The sequence below is a fragment of the Grammomys surdaster genome, unplaced genomic scaffold (genome assembly GCF_004785775.1).
Source record: "Grammomys surdaster isolate TR1022 unplaced genomic scaffold, NIH_TR_1.0 262, whole genome shotgun sequence".
NCBI lineage: Eukaryota > Metazoa > Chordata > Mammalia > Rodentia > Muridae > Grammomys > Grammomys surdaster.
In genome coordinates this window covers 5,869,436-5,891,385 of record NW_021604703.1, presented here as the reverse complement: position 1 = coordinate 5,891,385, position 21,950 = coordinate 5,869,436, and the positions used below count along the sequence as shown (strand labels likewise).

At 45.3% G+C, this 21,950-nt stretch overlaps 1 protein-coding gene across 1 annotated transcript in view; it reads right to left on the bottom strand.

Moving 5' to 3' along the window:
• Maml1 (mastermind like transcriptional coactivator 1) overlaps nt 1-21,950 on the bottom strand; it is a 37,810-nt gene that overhangs the window by 6,872 nt on the left and 8,988 nt on the right. The window contains exons 2-3 of the mRNA XM_028775884.1: nt 4,126-5,541; nt 1,744-1,968 (exon numbers count right to left, since the gene is read on the bottom strand). Coding sequence (XP_028631717.1) covers nt 1,744-1,968; nt 4,126-5,541 — 1,641 coding nt within the window. The remainder of the gene's footprint in view (nt 1-1,743; nt 1,969-4,125; nt 5,542-21,950) is intronic.

Genomic DNA, 21,950 nt, shown 5'->3' with positions numbered 1-21,950 from the left:
TTTGTTATGTGGGTAAGCACTGCCATGGAGTGTGTCAAAGGACAGTGTTGGGTGTGGGTCCTGCTTTCTTCTTTGTGCTGTGACAGGGTTTCTTTGGTTCAGTACTGAAGCCAGGCCTGCTGACCCAGGAGTATCAAGGGGATCTGTCCCTGCTCCCCATCTCCACTCGGATCCTGCTTTACATGGGTCCCAGAGTTATGAACTCAGGGCCTCTGACTTGTGAGCCCCTCCCTGGCCTCTTCCCTCCTTTAGAGATAATGTATCACTCCGTAGCCCAGACTGGCCTCCAACTTACTATGTAGCTAAACATGAAAGTAATTCTCCTGCATCAGCTTCCTGACAGCTAGGATTACAGGTGAGGGCTCCTATGCCCAGCTGGCTCCTGTCTTAATTAGAAGACATGGTTCAACCTCTCGAAGGCTCTCATGGTTGCCTGGTGTCTGCACTGCTAACCCAGGGAGGGAAGTGTGCATCTTGACCTCAGGACTTCAAGGGTAACTTTTCTTCATGCCATAGCCTTGGAAGGGGATTCCATTTACTTGTTTTAAGTAAAAACATTTTATTAGCATTCTTTTAAAAAATGAAGTAAAATTTGGAAAACATTTTTGTTTTTGCTGGTTTTTGTTTTTCGAGACAGGGTTTCTCTGTGTAGCCCTGTCTGTCCTGGAACTTACTCTGTAGACCAGGTTGGCCTCGAACTCATAAATCCGCCTGCCTCTGCCTCCCAAGTGCTGGAGGGACTTAAAGGCATGCGGCCCCCACCATGGCCCGGCCTGCCTGGCTGTTTTTATTTATTTGTGTGTGTATGAATGTGTGCTATGGTGTGAAGAGCAGAAAGTGACTTGGAGTCAGCCATCTCCTGCCACCTTGTGGGCTCTGGGTCACGTTTAGGTTGTCACACCTGCATACAAGGACTTCTATCCACTGAGCTACCTCATTAGACTCTTTGTTTTCTTTAAGATTTATTTATAAAAAATTATTTATTTTATGGAAATGAGCTGTCTTCAGACACACCAGAAGAGGGCATCAGATCCCATTATGGATAGTTGTGAGGCACCATGTGGTCGCTTGGAATTGAACTCAGGACCCCTGGAAGAGCACTCAGTGCTCATAATCACTGAGCCATCTCTCTAGTCCCTTCTTTAAGATTTATTATTAAAGGTTTTGTTTTTGTTGTTTGATATAGTGTCTCACATGTAGCTCAGGCTGGCCTCAAGCTCAGAGATCTGCCTGCCTCTGCCTCTCAAGTGCTGAGATTAAAGGCGTGCACCAACATACCTGGCATATTCTTAAGAACATATTTGTGGTATTATGTATACTACATGTATACAGGTGTCCACAGAGGTGAGAGGGGTGGTTGGATTCCTGGAACTGGAGTTATAGGCAGTTGTGAACCACCTGATATAGGTGCTGGGAACAGACCTCCAGCCTTGCTGGTCCTAACTTCTTTCAAAACAAACAAACAACCTATCATCATGTGTGAATGTGTGTGTGAATGCTTGCTCTTGGGGGTGTGCGTGCCATGGTGTGGCGTAGAGGTCAGAGGGCCACTTGAGTTGGTTCTCACCTTTCACGTGTGTGTGTGAGTTACAGGGACTGATCTCAGGCCACCAGGCTGACAAGCACTCTAGCACTTTACCTGCTTTTACTGCTGGGCTGAAAAGGGGATTTTAAAGGACACTGCACTGACATTGAGTGCAAACAAGCTCAAATAGTGCCCGTGTGGTCTCAGGTGCCTGTTACCTGCTCAGCCAGGAGGTGCTGCCTCTGCAGGAACTGCTGCTGCTGCTGCAGCTGCTGCTGCTGCTTCTGCTGGTCCAGGAGCAGCTGGTGCTGCTTCATCACGGCTGCCTGTTGCTGGCTGCTGAGGTATGGGGGGCTGCTGTGAGTGCTGGCCACAGACACACTAGGCTGGGCTCCCACACTGGCAGTTGGGGCTGGTACAGGGACGCTGGGGGGGTTCTGCTCCTGTCAACAAAGATGAAGTTAGGTAGTATGGGTGATCTGTCCCAATCCTTATCAGGTCAGGTAAGCTGCACCTAGTGATAGTTTTATTCACTGTTCTCTTTTGTAACTCCAAGCCTCTGCTTCCCTGATTTTATAGTTTGAACATGAAATGTTTGTCATGAAATGTTTGTCATGTGTATGGGGAGATATTTAAATTTTAGCGCTAGGCTGAAGCAATCGGAACTCTGTGAGCTCCAATCAGTCAGGGATATAGAATGAGATCCTAACTCAAAACAGCAAACAACACCCCTCTGCCAATCTCCAAACCAACCAACCTAAAACACAAAGCCTCATTAAAGAGACAAACAACAGGGCTGGAGAGATGGTTCAGTGGTTAAGAGCAGCCAGGTTCAATTCCCAACACCCACAGGGCAGCTTACGACTGTCTGCAACTCCAATCTTTGACAAAAGCCAAACAATAATAATACCCTACAAATATCCTAACCTCCTACCAAAGAAAACAAAAGCAAAATAATGCTATGTCGTTAGAGTGTAGACTTGGCTTATGGTTGCCCCCAAAGAGCATGAAATCGTTTTTATGCTCACTTGTCTATGTGTATTTTTCTAGCAAGACACTTTTATATGTTTATATTTTAAATTTTTTTTTTGAAAGATTTATTTATTTATTTTATTTATGAGTACACTGTCACTGTCTTCGGACACACCAGAATAGGGCATCCAATCTCATTATAGATGGTTGTGAGCCACCATGTGGTTGCTGGGATTTGAACTCAGAACCTCTGGAAGAGCAGTCAGTTCTCTTAACCACTGAGCCATCTCTCCAGCCCCTATATTTTAAATTTTATTTAGTGTTTCTTTGTGCACCAGTGGTCAACATCAAGTGGCTTTCTTAATTGTTTCACCTAATTTTGTGAGAAAGGATCTCTGAACCCAGAGCTTCCCAATGTGGTTAGACAGGCTGTCCAGTGAACTGCAGGGGTCCTGTCTTAAGAGCACTTTCTGAGCATATCATCCACCAGCTCCATACTCTGCCTTTCTTGAGTTCATGCTTAATGCTGTGAACTTAATACAGCCAATCCACTCCCCTCATTTTTTTTCTCCAAAACAAAACAAGCAAGGCCTCACACTGTAGCCCAGGGTAGCCTCGAACTTGTGGCAATCTTGCCTCAACTTCCCTGTGCTGGGATTACTGTGAACCACAACTGGTTTGTTGTTTTGTGACAGGGTCTCATTATGTAGACAAGAGATGGTCTTGAACTCAGAGATTCCCCCTGCCTCTGCCTCCTGCAGATTTATGTGCTGCCATGTCAGGCTGGCTGGTTATCTATCTATCTATCTATCTATCTATCTATCTATCTATCTATAAATAAAACACACACATATATATATACATATATTCCCTCCCTCTCTCTCTCTCTCTCTCTCTCTCTCTGTATATATATATATATATATATATATATATATATATATATATATGATCGATTTGTTTGTTTGTTTATGTGTGTTTATGTTCTCTGTCTTCATGCACACCAGAAGAGAGAATCAGATCCCATTACAGAGCTACCATGTGGTTGCTGGGACTTGAACTCAGGACTTCTAGAACAGCTAGTGCTTAAGCCACCTCTCCAGCCCTTATTTTAATTTGTTTTTTGACAAAGCCTTATGTAGTTGTTTGGCATGAAAGAGACAACTAAACTAAACTAGGCAATTTCTCAAACATTTGTATAGTTAAAGTCCAAGTTATACTAAGGAATTTTTTTCCTTTCTAGACAAGGTTTCTCCATGTAGCCCTGGCTGTCCTGGAATTTGCTTTATAGACCAGCCTGGCCTCAAACTCCAAAAGATCCTCTGCCCCTGCCTCCTGAGTTCTGGGATTAAAGCTCTCACCACCACTGCCCAGATATACTAAGGAACTTTATTTTTGTTAAGGCAATTCTAGTCATCTGTAATCTCAACACGTGGGAGGTAGAGGCAAGGGGAATCAGCAGCTCAAGAGCAGCATGGCCTCACAGCCAGCCAGGGATAAATGAACTGTGCCTCAAAAACTTGTGCTCTGTTTTTTTACATTTTCTACTTCAAAGGATGAAAGGTCAAAGTTCAGTATGGGCCTTCACTAGTGTCCATGGCAGAGAGATGGAAAGCGAAGGTCCTACTCACCTGGCCAGGGGGAACCAATGACCGGAAAGGCATGTTTCCTGGCTTTGGTTTCATCAGAAACAAGGGGTTCTGTTCATTACTCAGATGAGGCAGTTGCTGGGGAAGATATGCCATCAAAGCTGGTTTGTTCTGGCCAGACCCAGGGCCACCTTGGCCACAGTCTGCTTTGTAATGAGAAAGAGGTTTTGTATTGCCATAGTCTAGCACAGACCCTTGGTTATTCACAGGGTTCTGATTCAAGTTACTTGGTGACTGGTGACTCAGCAGGCTGGAGTGGCTAGGCTGGAGGTAGGGGCCTCCTGGCCGAGGAGAACTCTTGTTCACACTAGGCATCATGAGCAGTTTTGAGTTGGTAAAGTCTTGCTTATAGCCAGGAGGGCTGGCAGGTTTCTCCATGGGATAAGGAACATCTAAGGGACTATGGGAGGCCCCTGTCTGCTGCCATGTGGACAGCTGGCCTGGGCCAGGTGCTGGGGCAGCTTGCTGTGGATTCTGCAGCATCTGCTCACGCTTCTGCTTGGCAGCTATCTGTTGGAGCTGGTGAGCAGAGGACAGCTCCGAGGCCCCTCCTGGGCCCTGGCTAGGTAATACTACACTTGTGAGGGCTCTTTGTGCATTCTGGGTCTGGGCTGATGCCGGCATCAGGTTTGAACTGGAATTATCCACCCCAGGTTGACCAGTGGTGTGAAACAGAGTCTGAGAGTTCCCAAGGCTTGGAGAATCTGTGCCCACAGAGGCAGATGAGGGTCCTAGGAAGGTCTGGCCTGCAGACCCCGCCCTTACTTGTGGAGAACCTAACTGCTCCTGCTCAAAAGCTGCTGGAGAGAACTCAGTCTTAATATTAATGTCCTGGGCCAAGGGGGTTTGTGTGGCAGAACCAGGGGGCTCTGGATCCTTCTTCTCCTCAAAGTCCTCAGTAAACAGGTCCTTCATGTCTTCGTCAGGCACTGACCTGTTGAGCTCTTCGATGAGCTCCTTCCACTCCTGCTCGTTAAGGTTGAGGTCAGGCATGAGGTTGCTCTGAGCTACGGAGCCTCCAGCTCCTGTGATCATGCATGGCAGGTCGTCCACTGGCTCTTGCTTGAGTTCTTTATTCAGGCTTAGAGGAAATGGCTCACTGGAGTTGCTGCCTCCATTCAGGTGGATGCTGGTGTCTGCCAGACACTTCTTGTTGATGGAATCTAGCCCCAGGGAGTGCTTCCCACCAGTCTGCAGGGCATCTCCCCCAGCAGGCTTGTCAGGCTGACCCAGGGGTGAGGCAGGAGGAAGCCCATTGGCAGATACACTGACCCCCAGAGGGGCCTCCCGGCGGGTTTTCTTATGCCCAGGAAACAGGTCTCCATAGCCATTTGGTTGATCGCCATTCTGAGGGGAGGCAGCCCTGTCAAGACTCCTCTTTACTGTATCGTGAAGATGCTGAAAGACATTGGAAAACAGACTTAGGAGCACAGTGCCTTGTCTTAGGTCCCCTTTGCTTCCAACAGTGACTCAACCAAGTCCTTGCATTCCTGCAGCACACCTCCCTGCCCTCTGCTTCCCCTTACAGCACTGCCTCTACCACTAGGTCCACCCTGGCCAGTCGGAACTGGACATCTGGCTTGCTATAGAAAAGTGAGCATTACACCCAGGGCTTTGGCAGGACACAAATTTGATAATGGCTGTTGTCATCTAGTTTGAGGGTGTTCATTAGATCATCACAGGAATCCCATTATCTTGTTATACCTAAGACCTGCCAATGTCTTCAGCTGCCACCTCCAGCACTCCCCCTAACCCCCCCGACTTTGCACTCATATAAACCAATATATTTTTTTTCTTGTGCTTAGGCTGATTTAATATGGATTCTATTACTTCCAACTAAGGGAGCTGTGTTAATTTGGATGAGAATGGCCCCCATATGCTTACATATTAGTTCAGTCAGTGGAAATGTTTGGAAAGGACTAGGAGCCTTTGTGAGGAGGTGAGTCATTGGGGGTGGCCTCTGAGGTTTCAAAAGCCTACACTGGGAACAGTCTTGTTCTTTCTCTACCTGTGGATCAGATGTGAGCTCTTGGGTACTGCCCCAGCACTATGCCTGTCAGCATATTACGTCCCATGATGGTTCTAGACTAACCCTCTGAAACTGTAAGTAAGCCCCAATTGAATGCTTTCTTTTAAAACTTGCCTTGGTCATGGTGTCTCCTCTCAGCAAGAAAACGGTGACTAAGGCAAGAATGCTGACTGTAGATTTTCTACCTCAGGTAGTGGCAGTGTCGGCCGCAATAATCCTATGTCCACCTAACTGTCCATTTCTGTGTCCTTATGAAAGCCACATGTTCCCTCCATGGTACATGCTTCTGCACGTACCACATGAGCTAGCTTGTATTTTTCAGCTCTTGTCCCACTTAACATGTATTTCTTGTATGTGTATGGGGGGGTCATGCATACAGGCATGCGTGCAGGCCACTGTGTGTATGTGTGTATGTGTGTGGGTGCATGTATACAGGCCACAGTGCACCCGTGGAGATCACAGGACAACTCGTAGGACACTGTTCTCCCTTTCACCATGTGGGTTCCATGGCCTGAAATTTGGTGGTCAGGTTTGAGGGCAAGTCTTAACCCACTAAGCCATCTTACCAGTTACCACATCACCTCCTAAGCAGTTTCTGACTAGGTGCCCCATCAGCAACCTCACAGACATTGCCACTCCTCGAAAGTCTGTCACTGAACTCGATCATGTCTGCTCTGACACCCTCATTTTCTCTGTGACTAGCTTCATTCTGCTGGCCTTATTACAAGTTTATGCCATGGGCTGGAGAGATGGCTCAGTGGTTAAGAGCACCGACTACTCTTCCAGAGGACCTGAGTTCAAGTCCCAGCAACCTCACGGTGGCTCACAACCATCTGTAATGGGATCTAATACCCTCTTCTGGTGTGTCTGAGGACAGCTACAGTGTACTCATATACATAAAATAAATAAATCTTAGCCGGGCGGTGGTGGCACACGCCTTTAATCCCAGCACTTGGGAGGCAGAGGCTGGTGGATTTCTGAGTTTGAGGCCAGCCTGGTCTACAGAGTGAGTTCCAGGACAGCCAGGGCTACACAGAGAAACCCTGTCTCGAAAAACCAAAAAAAAAAAAAAAAAAGTTTATATAAGTGCTGTGGGGACTATAAAGACAAATAAGTCAGTCATTGCTCTTCATGGCCTTCCAGTCTTCTGAGAGCGCAGCGCAAACTGGACATTGCTATAGAATAAGGCAGATGTCCCATGCATGCCATAGAATAAGCTCCCTAAGTTGGGGGTGGGAATTCCATGGTGAGCCCTGGCAGAGTGTGGCTCCCTCCCTCCCTCCCTCCCTCCCTCCCTCCTCACCCTGGGCGTCAGCGCTCAGCCCTCCTTTCCTATTCTCACATTTATTAGTTATAGCTTATCCCCGTCCCTCACCTCCAGCACCGATCCACCTCCCACGACATCTGAGCACATAAAGTGTGACACTAAAAATGTCCCAGCCTGGTGCTGTGTGTGGTGGTGTGTGCTTGTAATCCCAGTACTTAGTAGCTGAGTTAAGTCTATAGAGTTCAAAGCCAACCTCGGCTATGGAGTGAGACGCTTTTCTTTTTTTAAGATTTATTTATTTTTGTATACAGTGTTCTGCCTGCATGTGTGCCTGCACACCAGAAGAAGTCACCAGATCCCATTACAGATGGTTGTGAGCCACCGTGTGGTTACTGGGAACTGAACTCTGGACCTTTGGAAGAGAAACCAGTGGTCTTAACCTCTGAGCCATCTTTCCAGCCCTTTGAGACTCTTTATATACTTCTTTAAACAAAGAAAGAACGTGTTCCTAATAACAGCTTTAGTTTTCCGTTTTCAGAGGAGTCAGAGCAGCATAGAATGCCATGCTAGTCCATCTGGCTGGAGGGAGGGGCTACTGCTTTGGAAGCAGAGTGCAGGCATGCTCTGACCTGAGTTTGCACCTCTCAGCAGCAGCCTGTGCTCTGGTCACCGAGGACAGTTTCCTACACCTCTCAGTCTCAATTGCTGCCATCCTTCTTTCCCACCTTATCAGCATTTTCCTTTTATCCATTTTAATTGGTTTTTTTTTTTTTTTTTTTTTTTTTTTGCCTGTTTGCTTGTCTATGCATCACGTGTGCAGTGCCTATGGAGGCCACAAGAGGACACTGGATTCCCCTGGGACCAGAGTTCTGGTCAGTTTTGAGCTGCCATGTGAGTGCTGGGAATGAAACCTGAGTCCTTGAAGAGCAGTAAGCACTCTTGACTGCTGAACAATCACTCTAGCCCCTCATGAACATTTTCTTGATTATTAAAACTGATGGCTCAAAGTTCTACCCCTGTCAGCTGGCATTCCTTTAAATCCATATATGGGTACATAGTTTGTCTAAGAAAGGGGACTATGAGGCAGAGGAAGCAACTTAAACTCGATCCAAGAATCCAATTTAAGAAAGAACAAGCCCTTGGGGGCTGGATAGATGGCTCAGTGCTTAAGAGCACTGGCTCCTCTTCTAGAGGATCCAGGTTCAGCCATGGCACACATATGTGGCTCACAACCACGTGCAGCTCTTTCTATCTCTCTTGTCACCATCCCTTGCTCCAAGAGCTACATCTGGCTGGTCAGTTTCCCATCTTTCCAGTGAAAGTGACAAGTCATTTATAAGCTCGTCAGCTGCCTCAGAGTAGAACAGGATCCCTTTCCACTCCAACAAGTATAAACTCTGCCATGTCCTCTGAGTAGCCACATGCAAACAGCTGCAGACAAGTTCCAAAAGGACAGCTCACTTTTCTAACACACAGTGCTTCAACCAAGAGAAGTGCTTGGCCACATCCTCAACTAGGCAAAGATTTAACTGGAGTGATATAGGCAGTGGTGAGGGTTAAAGGCATGTGGCACCATCACCTTCCCAGTTCCTTCTTTTTGGTCTTTTGAGCTGTCTCTCTGACCCCTGTCCTCTGATGAAGCAGTGTAGTCCTCTCCTCTGTCCCACTATACAGTCATACAGTAGATTACATCCACTCCCTCTTCCTCATGCTCTGAGGGCTGAACATCACACCCAGAACAAGTCCAACTGCCCAAGGGCTGGAATGTTAAGTTAGCAGCTCCCTCTCCACCACCTTTCCTGCTCGCATAGCATATCCCATGAACCATGCAAGACCACAAATGTGCAGGCTCATTCCTGCCACAGGGCTCTGGCACTCGATCTTCTCTCTGCCCAGAGTGGCTCTTCCTTCTTCTCCTTTCAGAGTGACTCATCTGTCACTCCCCATCGTCTGCAACCCCCAGTTCTTCTTCACTTCATGTGAATGGGCACCAAGAATATGATGAGCAAACTCCCACACACCCAGTCCTTGGACAGTGAGGAGCACATAGGGGACAGAATGTGCTGTCTCTAGCTCACCCATCTCTGCAGACTCCTGTTTCCCTCTCTAGCCACCTGCATGCCTGCCCTAGGGTACACAGACACCTTCAGATGCAATCTAGTCCTAGGTTGTGTCCCCCACATCCTTATTCTTATTTTAAAGGATGTCACTACTAGCCAGCCAGCCAAACAGAAGCCAGAGTCCTCTTGCCCCCGACATCAAAGCAGTCTCCACCATCCCCCTTAACCTTCCATCCAACCCTCCGTAACTTTCTCTTTTATCTACCAATTCATCCACCCACCCATCCATCCATCCACCCACCCACCCACCCATCCATCCACCCACCACCCCATCCATCCATCCACCCACCCACCCATCCATCCACCCACCACCCACCCATCCATCCATCCATCCACCCACCCACCTACCCATCCATCCATCCATCCATCCACCCACCCATCCATCCATCCACCCATCAATCCATCCATGGTCTTTACCCACTGTGTAAACCATGCTGGCCTGGAATTCAGAGATCTACCTGCCTCTGCCTCTTAAGTTCTGGGATTAAAGGAGTGTACCACTATGCCTAGCTCTTTTTTCTTCTTATTAATGTTGGTGGAGAGTCTATAGGACCCTACACACCAGGCAAGCACTTACCACTGAGCTACTACATACACACCCCACAGCCTTTCTTCATCCCACCTACTTGCTAGATCCACTAACACCAGCAGCTTCTCTTGTTTGAACTATCTGAATGGTTTCTAAAGCCAGTGCTGCTGTACCATAGCTTCTACTCATCTTTGACTCCAGGGTCAAATAATGACAGTGACTAGCAAATATGTGATTACGCCTTTTTTCGTGCCCTTTGGTGGTTCCTGGTTGCTCTTGGGTCTTCACAGCCCCAGGCCTTGGCTCTGCTGTCCTTGAGTTTTGTCTCCCCAGCCACACCATAGCTGCACCAAGGCTGTGGCTCCCTGGAACTCCTCCAGAGCATAGGATAAAACAAAACAAAACAAAACAAACAAACAAACAAACAAACCTCATGTTTCCCTCTTTTCCCTACTACAACTCAGATTATATGCAGACTGACCTAGACTCCCAATCCTCCTTTCTTAGCCTCCAAAATGCTAGAGTTATAGGCAAATACCCACACCTAGCTAGAACTTTTAAAGGTAAACACTGTTAAATACTAATTCTGCATATATACACTCAGTGGCTTCACTGCTGTTTTTGTTGGGAAAACCCGTTATTTACAAAGTGTACCTTGCTGCTTTCTTATTCCCTTATTACTTACTATGATTTACTCCCAGTTTATTGTTTGAGTTTCTTTTTTATTATTTTATGTATGTGAGGATGCTGTCACTGGCTTCAGACACACCAAAAGAGGACATCAAATCCCATTACAGATGGTTCTGAGTCATTGCTGGGACTTGAACTCAGGACCTCTGGAAGAGCAGTCAGTGCTCTTAACTGCTGAGCCATCTCTCCAGCCCCTACCTGAGTTTCTTAATCTGGAATCCCACTGAATATTCAAACACCTCTAGGACCTGAGATCCATTGTTCCCGTGTTATAGCCAGTAAGATTCAGTAAACCCCATGTTTTCTAAGGCATTCAGTGTTTAGCTATCTTGGGAAAGATCCTTGTAAATATTGGGAGTCTGCTTTAGATCCTTCAGCCCAATCTTGCAGATGAAATACCAGCGGGCAAATGGCATGCATCAGAGTTTCAGATCATACAAATGTTCACCTCAGCAAAGAAGGGGGAAGAGCCCTCCAGGTGTTATCACTAGAAAAACAAGCCCTACACGGGCCCACAGCAGTTTTTAAGAGACACATAAGAAGCTGGGCAGTAGTGGTGCATACCTTTAATCCCAATACTTGGGAGGCAGAGGCAGGCATATCTCTGAGTTCAAGGCCAGCCTTGAGTTAGTTCTATAGAGTAAGTTCCAGGACAGCCTGGGCTACCCACAGAAATCCTCAAAACAAGACACTCAAAAGAAAAGAAATACAACAGAACTGCCTATAATATCCCGTTATTAAGATTTTACCTCTTTTATGTCATTTGGGTTTAGTTTAGAACAGTCACCCATTAGAGTGCAAACAATCCAGCAAAGGCCTTAATACATAAGGCCTTTAAAGGTTCTTTCCGCTTGCAGGGACATTCTGAAGGTGGCAAGTTTCCTCCAGAAGACTTTACAGTACTTTTTGGAGCCATATTGTGGGTCAGGTCTTAAGCTTTTGACTGTCCTCCCTTGCCATCCTAAAAGCTGGGACTATAGACATGCTGTGAATGCATGCTGAATTGTTTTCTTTTAGGAGGAGAACAGGTTTATCGAGTCCACGGGTAAAGGGCAGCAGGCTGGCAGTATCAGAGCTGCCTGCTCCGTTGTCTTTAACTGTTTCCTGTGAGATCAGCTTAGATTGAGAGGAAACTACAAAGGAATGGCCACTCTGTCCAGAAGTCTCTTCCCCCTTTCTCTTTTAAACTACCTCATGTAGCCCAGGCTAGCCTTGAAGTGCTTTTAGCTGAGGGTGACTCTACCAACTGAGACACATTCTCAGATCCTGAAGTAGTGTAACCAGTCTCTGAAAGATGAGAGGCCTTATGAGTGGGAAAGGAACTACTTTCGAGTTAGGGTGAAGACAACTCAGGAGGTTACTACTTTACCTAAGGGGAAGAAGTAAGGCTTTCTAGCAAGTTCAAATGCCTTTTTCCTCCTTGATGAGGAACAAGGTGAATTTCATCTCAGCCATGAAGAAATGGCTTTGGGGTTCCCAGGTGGTATCTAGGAACAGTGATAACACTGATGATGTGTGCTGTGGAGAGAGACATCAGCAGGACATGTGGCTGGAACACTAATAGCACACCTTATCACTCAGGAACTGGAAAGCAAGCGAGAGGACAGATAGGTGAAGAAAACAGAGCATAAAGGAGAAAGGCAGGTTGAATACAACAGAAAGGTAAGCACTACATGCACAGCGGACAAGCAATTTGAGGGTCACTGGTGAAATTCCCTGAGCAGAAGTTACCAAGAGAGGTGCACATGGGGAGTTATTCTTTCTCAAACTCAGTTTGAAAAGTAGACGGAGTAAGTGGCTGCCTGGGACTGAAGGGGAGGGGGCAGAACTGAAAGGAGAAGGAGGAAATGATGGAGAAAGGCTGTAGAAGAGAGGAAGGACTGAAGGAGATTTAGGGTTTCTTACTATTCCAATGAAAATGTTCTGTAACTGACATACAATGGCTCCTCACTCAATTGTATGAATAAACTAACATGTCTCACTGAACTAGGTATCTAAAATGGGAGAGTGAGCCAGCAGCCAGCTAGATGAGTCAATCAGTAAATATGCTTGCTTCCAAGTCTTAACAACCTGGAAGTTGCCTTCTGACCCACATACATGCAGCATGTGTGTGTGTGTGGATGTAGAGGCCGGGCTGAAGGTATTATTCTCAATTACTGTCCACCTTACCCACTGAGCCAGGATCTCTGTAGTGACCCCAGAGTTCAGTACTCTGACAAGTCTAGCTAAGTCCACTGCCTATCTGTCTCTGCTCCTGAGTGTGGTGATCACAGGTGAAACCCCACGCTCACCCAGCATGTGCTAGCCCCTCCCACATGCATAGCTCATACTTCCTCACTTACCATTGCCCTAGATCCTCCCTCAGGACTCTGAAGGTCTGTTCAGCTGTCTTCCTGTTTTCTACTACTGATGTGGGTCTTAATAAGTCACAAGGGACCCTCTTTCCAGAAGTTTGAGATAGTATGACGGACGTGGGTTTATTTTATTAACCTAAGTGCTGGGCACAGGCATATCCTTTAATATGACAGCTCACTCCCTGCAACTGTCAAAATTAAGTTATGTAGGCAATTTCCTTTTTTTTTTTTTTTTACTGTAATTTCTATTATTGGGATTACTGCATTGGTCCTCCAAACTTTTCCCCCTGCCCCAGTGTTTTGAGACAAGGTTTCTCTGTGTACCCTTGGCTGTCCTGGAACTTGCTCTGTAGACCAGGCTGGTCTGAAACTCAAGAGATCTATCTGCCTTTGCCTCCTGGGTACTGGAATTAAAGTGTGTGCCACCATGCCTGCCTCCTTTTTTCTTTAAAAATTTGTTTTTTACTTGTTTATGTGTTTGTGTGGTTGGGTGTGCATGTACCAAGGCATGTGTGTGGACAACTTGTGGGAGGGAGTCCAAGAGTTCTTTTCCACCATGTGGGCCCTGGAAACTGAACTCAGTTATCAAACTTGGCAATACATCCTTACCCACTATGCCATCTTGTCAACTTTTTCCCCTTTAGATTTTCTTCTTTATTTTTAAGAGTTTTTATTTCTATTTATGGGGGTCTGTATGTGGACATGAATACATTGGATTGCCGGGAGCTGCTTGATATGGGAGCTACAAACTAGACCCAGGCTACAAGAGCAGTATGTGTTCTTTTGTTTTGTTTTTGATACACAGTCTTGCTTTGTAGCCCAGGCTGGCCTTAATCCTCCTGCTTCTGCCCCATGCCCGATTTTCATTCTCTTTTCAACCTGATGTCTTATTCATTTATTTACTTACTTAATTAGTTAATTTTATTTTTCAAGAGAAGGTTTCTCGTCGGGCAGTGGTGGTGCACGCCTTTAATCCCAGCACTTGGGAGGCAGAGGCAGGCGGATTTCTGAGTTTGAGGCCAGCCTAGAGTTCCAGGACAGCCAAGGCTACACAGAGAAACCTTGTACCTTGTCTCAAAAAACCCGAGAGAGAGAGAGAGAGACAGAGACAGAGAGACAGAGAGAGGTTTCTCTGTGTAATGGAGCCCTGGCTGTTCTGGAACTCAGTTTGTAGACCAGGCTGTCCTGGAACTCACAGATTAAAGACATGTGCCACACCCTGAGTATGGATGGTTGCCTGCACACAAGTCTGTGCATCACAAGCATGCAGTGCCCATAGGGGCCAGAAGAGGGCATCGGATCACATGGATATTGAATTGTAGTTGTGACAAACCATGTGAGTTCTGGGAATTGAACTTGGATCCTTTGAAAGAGCAGCCAGTGCTCTAAACTGCTGAGCCACCTCTCTAGCCTCCAGGCCTCACTTCTAATATTGTTGGGAATTTGCCTAAAAACATAGATTAATGTGGAATCTTTACTTAGCACAACAAGATCCTGGGTTCAGTCTCCAACACCATACAAAACAAAACAAAGCACCATGCAGCGCTGAGTGGCTTGCTACCTGAGAAGCTGAGAAGGGACTGATGATTACTTGAGTCTGGGAGTTTGGAGGAAAAAAAAAAACTCAGGCTTGGAGGCACACAGTCATCTTAGCTCTCTTAGCATAGAGGCAGGAGTCAAAGGCTATCCTAAGCTACAAAGCAAGATCCCATCTTAATAAATGAGAAAAGGCCATTTGGGAATGAGCGGCCTGAGCTGTTCACTTCTCCTCAAGTGCAGCAGGGGTTAGGTTCCTAAAAGTCATCATGAGTACAGGCTGCCTTGGAAGTACACCAGTTCATTCTGTCTCCCGGATGTAACAGCCCGTTCTTCAGAGCCTTTGTACATCCTCCCCACCCCGTCCCCATGGCCCAGGCTCTTTAGGTTGTTCATTGTGCTCAGCTGACTTGCCTGTTAGACTTCAGTTTCTCACAGACCCTTTCTGAAGGGCTGTGGTGAGCCAGGGACCTGGATCTCTAATGATGAGCTGGGTGGCTGTATCACAGGACCCTGATGGAGCAGCACACTCCATTTTCTCCTCTTACTTCATACTTGGAAATTCTCTTTCAGTTGTATCTGATGGAATACGACATTCCTGTCTGAGATCCTATTAAATGTAAATTTCCATTTACCTGGTTAATCTAGGTAAGATATAAACTCCTGTAGCTAGAGGAGGTACAGGATCTGGGAGGAAAGCAGGAGAACAAGTTGAAGTCTAGCTGGGGCACAGCAAGACTTGGTTTCCAAAAACAAAAGCCAGCTGAGGACACAACACAGTGTCTGTCTCCCAAGCACAGTGTCCTGGGTTCAATCCCCAGAAATGCCAAAACCAAACAAAAAGAAAAGACAAATAAGAAAATAGAGCACAGCCTTCACAGCCCCTGGGTCTCAGAACCGCTGACAGCAACTTAGAGCCAGTGTTGCGCGCCTGTACACTGCCCACATCCTTTTGCTGTCCCTGTCTTTGCTGTCTGGGAGAATTACATGTGTATAATCCACATATACATTTAATATTGTAACATTTTCTGAAACTCTGCTCTCTAAATTTTAAAACTTCCTGTCTAATGAAAGCACAATATGTATTCTCTCAGCTTTCAAACAGCATCTTAGTGGCCAAAGAGACATGTACTGCTCAACAGGATGAGGGAGTGAACATATCCCACCGTCTGTGAGGCATGGCAAGGGTGTATGTGGATATGTAAATGCCCTGACCTAATCACCTACACTCCCACACAGCTAAGGGCCCAGACATACCCATCACTGAAGCTCATTAGCAACAGTAAGAAACAAATTCCAGGACTGATGGTGAATACCTATAATTTCAGAACTTGGGAAGTGAAGGCATAAGGACAGGAGTTCAAGGCCAGCCTCAACCACATAGTTAGAGGCCTGTGTAGTAGGCTACATGAGACTCTCAAAGGCCAAGAAAGGAAGAGAACTGAGGTGTAGGGATGCCAAGAGTAATCGAGGAGGTGAGCACTACAGAGTGCTGCTGCACCTCAGTGGCCCTCTGCCATGGTCTTCAATGTGAAACCATTGGTCTTTACTAAGTAAAATCATAACCAGCAACTTATTTCCTAAAAGTCTGTAATTTTGCCAGGCAGTGGTGGCACATGCCTTTAATCCCAGCACTTGGGAGGCAGAAGCAGGCGGACTTCTGAGTTCGAGGCCAGCCTGGACTACAGAGTGAGTTCCAGGACAACCAGGAATACACAGAGAAACCCTGTCTTGAAAAACAAAACAAAAAAAAACCCTGTAATTTTTAGGGTGTTTTCACATATGATCTACCTGCAGAAACGAAGTAATTCAGTGGAAGGATAAAAGAGCCCTGACAGTGCCCTTTACTTTGAATTCTGGTTCTACCATTTTGCTGGCAACTTTGTCCAATTAGCCTGCTGTAAGTCTCAGTTTACTTACATATAATTGGACAAATAATGTCTACTATGTGAGACTGAAGTGAACATTAAATAAGAGAGGAAGATTTTCGTGTTTCATATATAGGAAGAAAATCATGGACACCTTTTTAAAATTGCCTTTGAAATGACAATGTCCTTGGCCAGGCAATAGTGGCAGAGGCCAACTCTGTGAACTCTGAGTTCAAGACAAGCTTGGTCTTTTTTTTTTTTTTTTTTTCCTGGTTTTTTCGAGACAGGGTTTCTCTGTGTAGTCCTGGCTGTCCTAGAACTCACTCTGTAGACCAGGCTGGCTTCGAACTCAGAAATCCACCTGCCTCTGCCTCCCAAATGCTGGGATTAAAGGCATGCACCACCACCGCCCGGCTAAGCTTGGTCTTAAGAATGAGTTCCAGCACAGCCAGCACTACCAAAGAAGGGGGTTAGGAGGAACAAACCAAAAGAGTCGATGGCTCAGTGGTTCCTCCGAGGACTAGAAATTAGATGCCATGGATCCTATATAAATGCCAGGTGGGGGTGGGAGCCTGCCTATAATTCCCACGTCAGAAGACAGACAGGGGCGCCTCAGAGCAAACTGGTTAGTAAGACTAGACAGTGAGCTCGGGGTTTGATTGATAAACCCTGCCTTAAAGAATAAGGTGGAAGAGGACAGGCCTCCATCTACACACACACAGAATTAAAAATAACAGGATATACAGTTTGTAAAATAACTTGTCTTCTGATCAAACACACATCCAAGGCAGGGGATGGTTCAGTGGGGAAAAGTGGTAGCCATGCAAGCCTGATCATGCAGTTCCATTCCCAAAACCCATATAAAAAACCTAGTGGGGGGACTCGAAACACCTACACATACTGTTGTTTAAAAACATCACTAGAATGCCCTTGTCTTCCAGAAAGGAAACCTTAAGAGGATGTAGATATCCCATGGTGGAGCACCCACCTGGGTTCACAAGGCTCAGGGTTCAACCCTCAACAGTCAGAGCAAGCCGGGCGGTGGTGGCACACGCCTTTAATCCCAGCACTTGGGAGTCAGAGGCAGGTGGATTTCTGAGTTCGAGGCCAGCCTGGTCTACAGAGTGAGTTCCAGGACAGCCAGGACTACACAGAGAAACCCTGTCTCGAAAAAACAAACAAACAAACAAACAAACAAACAAACAAACAAAAAACCACTCAGAGCAAATCAACCACAAAGCCCTGAAACTCCATATCCACTGTACTCTCTCTTTTGCACATTCCCTCAGACTCCAGAAACCAACCTTCCCACTTTGCTGCTGAATCTGACTCTTTTAATTATCTCATACAGATGGAATTATGTAGTGTTTGTCTTTTTTGTGACTACTTTGTTTCATTTAGAATAATATCCTCTCAGCTCATGAGGTTAGAAATGAAAAGGGGCTGGGAGATGGGGCTCAGTCAGTACACTGCCTTTGGTGCAAACATGAAGAGCTGAGTCTGGATTGTCAGCAACCACACACACACACATATATGCACACGCTTGTGTGTGTGTGTGTATGTGTGTGTAGCTGGGCATATGCTGTAACCCTAGCATGGGATTGAGAGTGGGGAAGGCAAAAAAAGAAAGAAAAAAAAAAGTGGACCCTCAGTGCTTGCCAGCCAGCCAGCCAGCTAGTTTAGCCAACTAGTGAGTGTGGCATTCAGTGAGCCCCTTTCCCAATAGGTATGGTGGAGAGTGTGATCCAGAAAGGCATCTAATGTCAGACTTGGGTCTGTACATACACATCTGCCACAAACACATTCAAAAAGATAAAAGAAAAAGACAAGATTCTCTTCTTTTAAAGGTAATAATCCAGGGGCTGGAGAGACGGCCTCAATGGTTAAGAGCATGTGTTGCTCTTGCAGAGGACCACAGTCTTTTTCCCAGCACCACATGGTAGTTCACAACTGTCTGTAACTCTAGTCCTAGGGGAATCTGACATTCTGACCTTCTTGGACACCAGGCACACATATGGTGGACATACATGTTTAGAAGTAATATTCCAGGGTTGGCAAGATGACACAGTGGGTAAAGGTGCTTGCTGGGTGAGGCTGGTCCTGAGTGCAATCTCCAGACCCCCAGGACAGACAGCTGTGCTGTCACGCACGGGAGCCCAGCACTTCAGTGAGATGGGAAGCAGGAATGACGTGCACTGCGTGGAGAGAGGAGCACAAACTGCTGTATTCTGATGCTGTAACTGTGTGATCTGGGACTAACAAGATTTTGAACAAAACCTTGTCGTAACTAAATGTTTTCCTTTCCCTCACATGAACCAAGATTTCTAAGGACTTAAGTTTATTAAAAACAGAAGAAAAACTGAGAGCTTTCCCTCATTCTAACGACAAGAAATGCTGTCCACTGTTATGGACAAGGTAGGGGTGGTACTTCACCTGTCTCATTAAGGGTCAGGAAGGCATTTCTGCTAGACCTGGACATCTTGCTTAATAGTTACTTATAAAAACTTATAATGCAGTTGGGTGTAGTGGTCTTTAATCTCACTTGGGAGACAGAGGCAGGTGGATCTCTTTCGATTTCCACCCTAGTATCCATAGGGGAGATCTAGGACAACCAAGTCTACATAGAGAAACCTGTCTCAGACAGACAACAAACAAACGGTTGTTCATTACATATTAAATCATCATAATGCAACTTATAAAACAGATGTGGCACATAGACACACATGTCCGTGTTTCTATTCCTCAATAATTAGCATTCATCATTTGTACAAAATAATGGGTTATCATGACCGTCACCTGTACCTACAAGCTACTCTGGCCACAGTCACCAACCACCCCTTTACCTTTTCCTGTCTCTCCCCTCTCACGGTTCCTTTCAGAGTCCACCCCGCCCTTTTTATTAAACTCTAGATTCTGCACAGGTATTCTTTTCTATGAATCAACTTCATTATCTTTAATCAGCTTACTGGTTTTTTGTTTTGTTTTTAAAGCTAGAGGTAGGTATAGGCTCAGAAGTAGAGTGTACAAGAGCCCCTGGGTTCTATCCCCTGTACTACACACTGAATGTACACACATGTTGTTCACATGCTCAACAATGAAAATCTGAAATTCAACTTATAGATTTATTTTTGTTGCAGAGAAATATGGAAGAATGATCAGTAAACACTTTCATACATGTTATGTTAAAAATAAAAATATATAATATATGGAGTCAGAGTAAAAAATTTAAGTTCTGAGAACCACAGCAGTGATTCAAAGTTCTGTTTAAAGAAAAGCATTCTCCAAATGGTTATTAAAGGGTATCATGCTACTAAGATACCTACTGGCTCCATTTAAGAAAGTGATGCAGCCATCTTATTTTTAAATGTTAATATTTATAATTTCGTAGAAGTTAAATTCCATGAACTATAAATAGCATGTTTAACCATTTCACCTTCTAAAGTATCTGGTTTATATTAAGCATGTAGAATGTACAATTTTTATTTTTCACTTAAATGAATTGTGGTAATTCAGTATACATCTGGTCTAAAAAATAAATGCATTAATATTTAATCTTTTAAAAAATTTTGTGTGTACAGCTGCTTTGCCTGCATGTATATCCATGTACCACCTGTGAGCCTAGCACTGGAGAAGCCAAGACATTGAATCCCCAGCAACTGGAGCTACAGAAGGTTTTAAGTCACTATGTGGGTGCTGGGAACCAAAATCTGGGTCTTCAGGAAGAGCAGCCAGCGTTCTGAACCATGAACCATTGCTCTATACCTGCACTTAGTGTTTAGTAAGCTTAAAAGCTTAGGATGAAAAGTTTTAGAGATTTGGCTGAGCATGGTGGTGCTTGTCATTAATCGCAGCACTTGGGAGACAGAGATGGGGCAGGTGGATCTACGTGAGTTCCAGACCAGCTATAGCTACACATAATGCCCTGACTCAAAAGAAGAAAAAGAAGTTTGAAGAGTCAAAGATGTAGCTTGGTGATGGAGTAATGGCCAAATATGTCAAGGGTTGTGGAGTTCAGAGTGCTTCAAAGTAGCTAAGAGAGACGGCCTGGTGGCCAAGAGTGCCCACGCTTCCACAGAACCCAGGTGACACCTGTTAAATCCAGTTCCACAACCAACACCTTTTTTATACTCACACAGGCTTAAACAAATATACACAAATAAAAATAAAATCTTTAGTTTCCTAAAAAAAAAAAAATCAAAGTCTTATTAGATGCTTTTTGGTAAGAGGGCAAGTCCTCATGGGTATCATGTTATAGTTTGCAATGCCCTAAACGATGAAAGCTGATTACATTCATTTAGCCCAGTGTCTTCCAAACATTTCACTTTAGGGCGCGTGCGCGTGCAAGTGTGTGTGTGTGTAAGTGTGTGTAAGTGTGTGTGTGTGTGTGTTTCTGAGGATCAAACCCAGAGAGTCTAGGCAAGTGTTCTATCACTGAGCCACCAAGCCATTCCACTAACCCCTAGAACTGAAGCAGACAATTCAAAACTGATGCTTCACAGAACCCTTGAAAAAAATCAAGGATAAACCAGGCAGTTATTATGTACACCTATAATTCCAGCACTAGGAAGATCGAGGCAAGTGGATCTTTGATTTCGAGGCCAGCCTAGTGTAACAGAGTGAGTTTTAGGATGGTCAGACCTGAACAGAGAAACCCTGTCTTGAAAGAACCAACCAACCAACCAAAATGAAAACAAAGAAAATCAAGGATAAGACTCATTTTACAGGTCAGTTCTTTTCAAGTGTTCCAAGCTGCACTCAAGAGGCATCCCTTCCCAAGAGACCCACAGGCTTCGCTTCCCATCAAGCGGTTGATATAGACCCAGTATCTAAAATTCTTAGTTCCCAAGAAAAAAAACTACTATTGATGTTGAAATAACAAGCATCTGAAAGCTGGAAGCAAGGTAGAGGAATATAAGTACCTTAAGGGGGTTTTATATGACTGGTTAAATAGAAAAATTGGTAGGTTAAACAGAAGATATAGTAGGAAAAAAGTCCATTTTAAATAAATTGGGAATACACATGGAAATGGACTGTAGACTAGCAGATCTTGCCTGGAAGTTTCAAAAGTATTATTACAGGTAACATATAAAGCCAGAAAAGAATCAACAATGTTACTTAGGAAAAAATATCACTTATTTAGGAACAGTTTCTTAAATGTGTAAAAAAGAACCAGGTATAAAACTGCATGTCTGTAATACCAGCACTTTTGGGCTTAGGGCAGTAAGATCACAAGTTTAAGACCAGTCTGGGTAACACGATAATATCTCGTGTCAAAAGGAGAAAAGGCAGGTGGGGTGGGAGCTGCTGCAGAGGTGCTCAGTGATAAGAGCACCTTCCTCCCTTGTGAAGCACCAAGGTTTCACTCCCAGCTCCATGTCAGCAGGCTGTATGTGCATGTAACTCCAGTTCCAGGG